Below are 8967 nucleotides of genomic sequence, written 5' to 3'. Positions count from 1 at the left end.
TTTTGTGTATGAAGAGACAGAGGTTAACTTGTTTTCAGCAACAAAACTTGTTGTTGGCTCTGATACAGACTTAAAATTGGTTTCTCCTTTCTCAGATGTCACCATTGAAGGCAAATGACTAGTGGACAATGATGAGATAGGGGTGCTTGCTTGTGGTATAAATGTGGCTGTAGATGAAGAGTCTGTGGATGAAGAGACAGAGGTTGACTCACTTTCCCTGTTGGAACTTTCTGTTGACCCTGATGCCAGTCTAGAGCTGGTTGTAGATGTTTCTGAAGTTACCACTGAGAGCAAAGAATTAGTAAAAGATGATGAGTCAGGGTTGCTTGTTAGTGGTGTGGATGTTGCTGATGATTCTCTGTCTGAAGAGACAGAGGTTAACTCGCTTTCAGCAACTGAATTTGTTACTGTCTCTGATACAGAGTTAGAGCTGGTTTCACTTTTTTCAGATGTCACCATTGAAGGCAAAGAATTACTGGGCATTGATGATGTAGGGGTGCTTGCTTGTGGTATAGATGTTGCTGAAGGTGAAGAGTCTGTGGATGAAATGACAGAGGTTGACTCACTTTCCCTGGCGGAACTTGCTATTAGCCCTGATACCATTCTAGAGCTGGTTTCTCCTGTTTCAGAAGTTACCATTGAGGGTAAATAACTAGTAGACGACGATGAGCCAGAGATGCTTGTTAGTGGTGTGGACGTCTCTGCAGATTCTGTGTGTGAAGTGACAGAGGTTAACTTGATTTCAGCAACAGAACTTGTAGTGGGCTCGGATACAGAGTTAAAGATGGTTTCTCCTTTTTCAGATGTCTCCATTGACGGCAATGGACTAGTGGATGATGATGAGGCAGGGGTGCTTGTTAGTTGTATGGATGTTGCTGTTGGTGAAGAGTCCGTTGATGAAGAGACAGAGGTTGACTCCCTTTCCATGGCAGAACTTGGTGTTGGCCCAGATAGTGTTCTAGAGCTGGTTTCTCTATTTTCTGAAGTTATCATTGAGGGCAAAGAAATAGTAGAAGATGATGAGTCAAGGTTGCTTGTTAGTGGTGTGGATGTCACTGATGATTCTGTGTCTGAAGAGACAGAATTTAACTCACTTTCAGCAAATAACCTGGTTGCTCTGTCTGATACAGTGTTAGAGCTGGTTTCACCTTTTTCAGATGACACCATTGAAGGCAACGTATTTCTGGACAATACTGAGGTAGGGGTGCTTGCTTGTGGTATAGATGTTGCTGTAGGTGAAGAGTCTGTGGATGAAGAGACAGAGGTTGACTCACTTTCCCTGGCGGAACTTGCTGTTAGCCCTGATACCATTCTAGAGCTGGTTTCTCCTATTTCAGAAGTTACCATTGAAAGCAAAGAACTAGCAGATAATGAGCCAGGGGTGCTTGTTAGTGGTGTGGATGTCACTGAAGATTCTGTGTATGAGAACACAGAGTTTAACTCACTTTTAGCAAAAGGACTTGTTGTAGGCTCCGAAACCGAGTTAGAGCTGGTTTCTCCTTTTTCAGATGTTACCATTGAAGGTAAAGAACTAGTGGACAATGATGATGTAGGAGTACTTGCTTGTGGTATGGTTGTTGCTATAAGTGAAGAGTCTGTGGATGAAGAGACAGAGGTTAACTCACTTTCCCTAGCAGAACTTGCTGTTGTCCCTGATACTGTTGTAGAGCTGGTTTCTCCTGTCTGTGAAGTTACCACTGAAGGCAAAGAAAAAGTAGAAGATGATAAGTCCGGATTGCTTGTTAATGGTGTGTATGTCGCTGAAGATTCTGTGTCTGAAGAGACAGAGGTTAACTCGCTTTGAGCAACAGAATTTGTTGTCTGCTCCGATACAGAGTTAGTACTGGATTCCCCTTTTTCTGATGTCACCATTGAAGGCAAAGATCTTGTGGATGATGACGAAGCAGGGGTGCTTATTACTGGTATGGATGTCGTTGTAGGGGAAAATTCTGTGGATGAAGAGACAGATGTTGACTCACTTTCCATGGCAGAACTTGCAGGTACTGTTTTAAAGCTGGTTTCTCCTGTTTCAGAAGTTATCATTGACGACAAAGAACTAGTAGATGATGATGAACCATGGGTTCTTATCAGTGGCGTGGATGCCGCTGCTGATTCTGTGTCTGTAAAGACATGGGTTAACTCACTTTCAGCAACAGAACTTGTTGTCAGCTCTGATACAGAGTTAGAGCTGATTTCTATTTTTTCAGATGTCATCATTGAAGGCAAAGAACTAGTGGACAATGATGAGGTAGTGGTGCTTGCTTGTGGTATGGAAGTTTCTGTAGGTGAAGAATCTTTGAATGAAGACACAGATATTGACTCACTTTCTATGGTGGAACTTTCTGTCAGCCCAGATAAGGTTTGAGAACTGGTTTCTCCTGTTTCAGAAGTTATCATTGAGTGCAAAGAACTAGTAGGCTGTGATGAGCCAGGGGTGCTTGTTAGTGGTATGGTCGCTGAAGATTCTGTATATAAAGATACAGAGGTTAACTCACTATCAGCAACAGAACTTGTTGTCAGCTCTGATACAGAGTTAGAGCTGGTTTTTGTTTTTTCAGATGTCACCATTGAAGGCAAAGAACTAGTGGATGATGATGTGGCAAGGGTGCTTGTTAGTGGTATGGATGTTGCTGTAGGTGAATAGTCTGTGGATGAAGAGACAGAGGTTGACTCACTTTCCATGGTGGAACTAGCTGTCAGCCCAGATACTGTTCTAGAGCTGGTTTCTCCTATTTCAGAAGTTACCATTGAAAGCAAAGAACTAGCAGATAATGAGCCAGGGGTGCTTGTTAGTGGTGTGGATGTCACTGAAGATTCTGTGTATGAGGACACAGAGTTTAACTCACTTTTAGCAAAAGGACTTGTTGTAGGCTCCGAAACCGAGTTAGTGCTGGTTTCTCCTTTTTCAGATGTCACCATTGAAGGTAAAGAACTAGTGGACAATGATGAGGTAGGAGTACTTGCTTGTGGTATGGTTGTTGCTATAAGTGAAGAGTCTGTGGATGAAGAGACAGAGGTTAACTCACTTTCCCTAGCAGAACTTGCTGTTGTCCCTGATACTGTTGTAGAGCTGGTTTCTCCTGTCTGTGAAGTTACCACTGAAGGCAAAGAAAAAGTAGAAGATGATAAGTCCGGATTGCTTGTTAATGGTGTGTATGTCGCTGAAGATTCTGTGTCTGAAGAGACAGAGGTTAACTCGCTTTGAGCAACAGAATTTGTTGTCTGCTCCGATACAGAGTTAGTACTGGATTCCCCTTTTTCTGATGTCACCATTGAAGGCAAAGATCTTGTGGATGATGACGAAGCAGGGGTGCTTATTACTGGTATGGATGTCGTTGTAGGGGAAAATTCTGTGGATGAAGAGACAGATGTTGACTCACTTTCCATGGCAGAACTTGCAGGTACTGTTTTAAAGCTGGTTTCTCCTGTTTCAGAAGTTATCATTGACGACAAAGAACTAGTAGATGATGATGAACCATGGGTTCTTATCAGTGGCGTGGATGCCGCTGCTGATTCTGTGTCTGTAAAGACATGGGTTAACTCACTTTCAGCAACAGAACTTGTTGTCAGCTCTGATACAGAGTTAGAGCTGATTTCTATTTTTTCAGATGTCATCATTGAAGGCAAAGAACTAGTGGACAATGATGAGGTAGTGGTGCTTGCTTGTGGTATGGAAGTTTCTGTAGGTGAAGAATCTTTGAATGAAGACACAGATATTGACTCACTTTCTATGGTGGAACTTTCTGTCAGCCCAGATAAGGTTTGAGAACTGGTTTCTCCTGTTTCAGAAGTTATCATTGAGTGCAAAGAACTAGTAGGCTGTGATGAGCCAGGGGTGCTTGTTAGTGGTATGGTCGCTGAAGATTCTGTATATAAAGATACAGAGGTTAACTCACTATCAGCAACAGAACTTGTTGTCAGCTCTGATACAGAGTTAGAGCTGGTTTTTGTTTTTTCAGATGTCACCATTGAAGGCAAAGAACTAGTGGATGATGATGTGGCAAGGGTGCTTGTTAGTGGTATGGATGTTGCTGTAGGTGAATAGTCTGTGGATGAAGAGACAGAGGTTGACTCACTTTCCATGGTGGAACTAGCTGTCAGCCCAGATACTGTTCTAGAGCTGGTTTCTCCTATTTCAGAAGTTACCATTGAAAGCAAAGAACTAGCAGATAATGAGCCAGGGGTGCTTGTTAGTGGTGTGGATGTCACTGAAGATTCTGTGTATGAGGACACAGAGTTTAACTCACTTTTAGCAAAAGGACTTGTTGTAGGCTCCGAAACCGAGTTAGTGCTGGTTTCTCCTTTTTCAGATGTCACCATTGAAGGTAAAGAACTAGTGGACAATGATGAGGTAGGAGTACTTGCTTGTGGTATGGTTGTTGCTATAAGTGAAGAGTCTGTGGATGAAGAGACAGAGGTTAACTCACTTTCCCTAGCAGAACTTGCTGTTGTCCCTGATACCGTTGTAGAGCTGGTATCTCCTGTCTGTGAAGTTACCACTGAAGGCAAAGAAAAAGTAGAAGATGATAAGTCTGGATTGCTTGTTAATGGTGTGTATGTCACTGAAGATTCTGTGTCTGAAGAGACAGAGGTTAACTCGCTTTGAGCAACAGAATTTGATGTCTGCTCCGATACAGAGTTAGTACTGGATTCCCCTTTTTCTGATGTCACCATTGAAGGCAAAGATCTTGTGGATGATGACGAAGCAGGGGTGCTTATTACTGGTATGGATGTCGTTGTAGGGGAAGATTCTGTGGATGAAGAGACAGATGTTGACTCACTTTCCATGGCAGAACTTGCAGGTTCTGTTTTAAAGCTGGTTTCTCCTGTTTCAGAAGTTATCATTGACGACAAAGAACTAGTAGATGATGATGAACCATGGGTTCTTATCAGTGGCGTGGATGCCGCTGCTGATTCTGTGTCTGTAAAGACATGGGTTAACTCACTTTCAGCAACAGAACTTGTTGTCAGCTCTGATACAGAGTTAGAGCTGATTTCTATTTTTTCAGATGTCATCATTGAAGGCAAAGAACTAGTGGACAATGATGAGGTAGTGGTGCTTGCTTGTGGTATGGAAGTTTCTGTAGGTGAAGAATCTTTGAATGAAGACACAGATATTGACTCACTTTCTATGGTGGAACTTTCTGTCAGCCCAGATAAGGTTTGAGAACTGGTTTCTCCTGTTTCAGAAGTTATCATTGAGTGCAAAGAACTAGTAGGCTGTGATGAGCCAGGGGTGCTTGTTAGTGGTATGGTCGCTGAAGATTCTGTATATAAAGATACAGAGGTTAACTCACTATCAGCAACAGAACTTGTTGTCAGCTCTGATACAGAGTTAGAGCTGGTTTTTGTTTTTTCAGATGTCACCATTGAAGGCAAAGAACTAGTGGATGATGATGTGGCAAGGGTGCTTGTTAGTGGTATGGATGTTGCTGTAGGTGAATAGTCTGTGGATGAAGAGACAGAGGTTGACTCACTTTCCATGGTGGAACTAGCTGTCAGCCCAGATACTGTTCTAGAGCTGGTTTCTCCTATTTCAGAAGTTACCATTGAAAGCAAAGAACTAGCAGATAATGAGCCAGGGGTGCTTGTTAGTGGTGTGGATGTCACTGAAGATTCTGTGTATGAGGACACAGAGTTTAACTCACTTTTAGCAAAAGGACTTGTTGTAGGCTCCGAAACCGAGATAGAGCTGGTTTCTCCTTTTTCAGATGTCACCATTGAAGGTAAAGAACTAGTGGACAATGATGAGGTAGGAGTACTTGCTTGTGGTATGGTTGTTGCTATAAGTGAAGAGTCTGTGGATGAAGAGACAGAGGTTAACTCACTTTCCCTAGCAGAACTTGCTGTTGTCCCTGATACCGTTGTATAGCTGGTATCTCCTGTCTGTGAAGTTACCACTGAAGGCAAAGAAAAAGTAGTAGATGATAAGTCCGGATTGCTTGTTAATGGTGTGTATGTCGCTGAAGATTCTGTGTCTGAAGAGACAGAGGTTAACTCGCTTTGAGCAACAGAATTTGTTGTCTGCTCCGATACAGAGTTAGTACTGGATTCCCCTTTTTCTGATGTCACCATTGAAGGCAAAGATATTGTGGATGATGACGAAGCAGGGGTGCTTATTACTGGTATGGATTTCGTTGTAGGGGAAGATTCTGTGGATGAAGAGACAGATGTTGACTCACTTTCCATGGCAGAACTTGCAGGTACTGTTTTAAAGCTGGTTTCTCCTGTTTCAGAAGTTATCATTGACGACAAAGAACTAGTAGATGATGATGAACCATGGGTTCTTACCAGTGGTGTGGATGCCGCTGCTGATTCTGTTTCTGTAAAGGCATGGGTTAACTCACTTTCAGCAACAGAACTTGTTGTCAGCTCTGATACAGAGTTAGAGCTGATTTCTATTTTTTCAGATGTCATCATTGAAGGCAAAGAACTAGTGGACAATGATGAGGTAGTGGTGCTTGCTTGTGGTATGGATGTTTCTGTAGGTGAATTGTCTATGGATGAAGAGACAGAGGTTGTCTCACTTTCCCTGGCGGAATTTGTTGTATGCCCTGATACTGTTCTAGAGCTTGTTTCTACTGTTTCAGAAGTTACCACTGAGGGCAAAGAACTAGAATAAGATGATGAGTCAGTTGTAATTATTAATGGTGTGGATGTCGCTGAAGATTCTGTGTATGAAGGGACAGAGGTTAACTTGCCTTCAGAAACAAAACTTGTTGTTATCTCCGATGCGGAGTTAGATCTGGTTTCTGTTTTTTCAGATGTCACCATTGAAGGCAAAGAACTAGTGGATGATGATGTGTCAAGGGTGCTTGTTAGTGGTATGGACGTTGCTGTGGGTGAGTAATCTGTGGATGAAGAGACAGATGTTGGTTCACTTTCCATGGTGGAACTAGCAGTCAGTCCAAATACTGTTCTAGAGCTGGTTTCTCCTGTTTCAGAAGTTTTCATTGAGGGCAAAGAACTAGTAGATGATGAGTCAGGGGTGCTTGTTAGTTTCGTTGATATTGCTGAAGAATCTGTGTATGAAGAGACAGAGGTTAACTGACTTTCAGCAACAGAGCTTTTTGTCGTCTCTGATACGGAGTTAGAGCTGGTTTCTCCTTTTTCAGATGTCACCATTGAAGGCAAAGAACTAGTTGATGCTGACGAAGCAGGGGTGCTTGTTAGTGGTATGGATGTTTCTGCAGGTGAAGAATCTTTGAATGAAGACACAGATATTGACTCACTTTCTATGGTGGAACTAGCAGTCAGTCCAAATACTGTTCTAGAGCTGGTTTCTCCTGTTTCAGAAGTTACCATTGAGGGCAAAGAACTAGTAGATGATGAGTCAGGGGTGCTTGTTAGTTTTGTTGATATCGCTGAAGAATCTGTGTATGAAGAGAAAGACGTTAACTGACTTTCAGCAACAGAGCTTTTTGTCTGCTCTGATACGGAGTTAGAGCTGGTTTCTCCTTTTTCAGATGTCACCATTGAAGGCAAAGAACTAGTTGATGCTGACGAAGTAGTGGTGCTTGTTAGTGGTATGGATGTTTCTGCAGGTGAAGAATCTTTGAATGAAGACACAGATATTGACTCACTTTCTATGGTGGAACTTTCTGTCAGCCCAGATAAGGTTTGAGAACTGGTTTCTCCTGTTTCAGAAGTTATCATTGAGGGCAAAGAACTAGTGGACAATGATGAGGTAGTGGTGCTTGCTTGTGGTATGGAAGTTTCTGTAGGTGAAGAATCTTTGAATGAAGACACAGATATTGACTCACTTTCTATGGTGGAACTTTCTGTCAGCCCAGATAAGGTTTGAGAACTGGTTTCTCCTGTTTCAGAAGTTATCATTGAGTGCAAAGAACTAGTAGGCTGTGATGAGCCAGGGGTGCTTGTTAGTGGTATGGTCGCTGAAGATTCTGTATATAAAGATACAGAGGTTAACTCACTATCAGCAACAGAACTTGTTGTCAGCTCTGATACAGAGTTAGAGCTGGTTTTTGTTTTTTCAGATGTCACCATTGAAGGCAAAGAACTAGTGGATGATGATGTGGCAAGGGTGCTTGTTAGTGGTATGGATGTTGCTGTAGGTGAATAGTCTGTGGATGAAGAGACAGAGGTTGACTCACTTTCCATGGTGGAACTAGCTGTCAGCCCAGATACTGTTCTAGAGCTGGTTTCTCCTATTTCAGAAGTTACCATTGAAAGCAAAGAACTAGCAGATAATGAGCCAGGGGTGCTTGTTAGTGGTGTGGATGTCACTGAAGATTCTGTGTATGAGGACACAGAGTTTAACTCACTTTTAGCAAAAGGACTTGTTGTAGGCTCCGAAACCGAGTTAGTGCTGGTTTCTCCTTTTTCAGATGTCACCATTGAAGGTAAAGAACTAGTGGACAATGATGAGGTAGGAGTACTTGCTTGTGGTATGGTTGTTGCTATAAGTGAAGAGTCTGTGGATGAAGAGACAGAGGTTAACTCACTTTCCCTAGCAGAACTTGCTGTTGTCCCTGATACCGTTGTAGAGCTGGTATCTCCTGTCTGTGAAGTTACCACTGAAGGCAAAGAAAAGTAGAAGATGATAAGTCTGGATTGCTTGTTAATGGTGTGTATGTCACTGAAGATTCTGTGTCTGAAGAGACAGAGGTTAACTCGCTTTGAGCAACAGAATTTGATGTCTGCTCCGATACAGAGTTAGTACTGGATTCCCCTTTTTCTGATGTCACCATTGAAGGCAAAGATCTTGTGGATGATGACGAAGCAGGGGTGCTTATTACTGGTATGGATGTCGTTGTAGGGGAAGATTCTGTGGATGAAGAGACAGATGTTGACTCACTTTCCATGGCAGAACTTGCAGGTTCTGTTTTAAAGCTGGTTTCTCCTGTTTCAGAAGTTATCATTGACGACAAAGAACTAGTAGATGATGATGAACCATGGGTTCTTATCAGTGGCGTGGATGCCGCTGCTGATTCTGTGTCTGTAAAG

At 42.5% G+C, this 8967-nt stretch overlaps 1 protein-coding gene across 1 annotated transcript; it reads right to left on the bottom strand.

Moving 5' to 3' along the window:
- Positions 1 to 278: 278 nt before the first annotated feature.
- On the bottom strand, positions 279 to 8882 carry LOC121393929 (serine-rich adhesin for platelets-like). The gene is made up of 9 exons (XM_041563780.1): positions 8709 to 8882; positions 8049 to 8637; positions 7764 to 7904; positions 5611 to 6152; positions 4011 to 5376; positions 3726 to 3866; positions 2809 to 3350; positions 457 to 2574; positions 279 to 284 (listed from the first exon to the last, which is right to left on the bottom strand). Exons 1-9 carry the CDS (start codon positions 8880 to 8882, stop codon positions 279 to 281), a joined length of 5619 nt encoding a protein of 1872 aa, XP_041419714.1.
- Positions 8883 to 8967: the final 85 nt, after the last annotated feature.

Source organism: Xenopus laevis, chromosome 5L (genome assembly GCF_017654675.1).
Source record: "Xenopus laevis strain J_2021 chromosome 5L, Xenopus_laevis_v10.1, whole genome shotgun sequence".
In the NCBI taxonomy this organism is placed as follows: domain Eukaryota; kingdom Metazoa; phylum Chordata; class Amphibia; order Anura; family Pipidae; genus Xenopus; species Xenopus laevis.
Note: the sequence above shows the minus strand (reverse complement) of the source record. Positions and strands in the feature narration are given on the sequence as shown.

What these genes read in the sequence shown, in the direction of transcription:
- LOC121393929 (XM_041563780.1), bottom strand. Translation starts at nt 8,882, where the DNA reads ATGATAACTTCTGAAACAGGAGAAACCAGCTTTAAAACAGAACCTGCA. An exon ending in CCTCATACACAGAATCTTCA is followed by an intron (nt 5,377 to 5,610) that starts GTGACATCCACA and finishes ACTAGTTCTTTG; the next exon opens with CCTTCAATGGTGACATCTGA. An exon ending in AGAAAGTTCCACCATAGAAA is followed by an intron (nt 3,351 to 3,725) that starts GTGAGTCAATAT and finishes CTTCATCCACAG; the next exon opens with AATTTTCCCCTACAACGACA.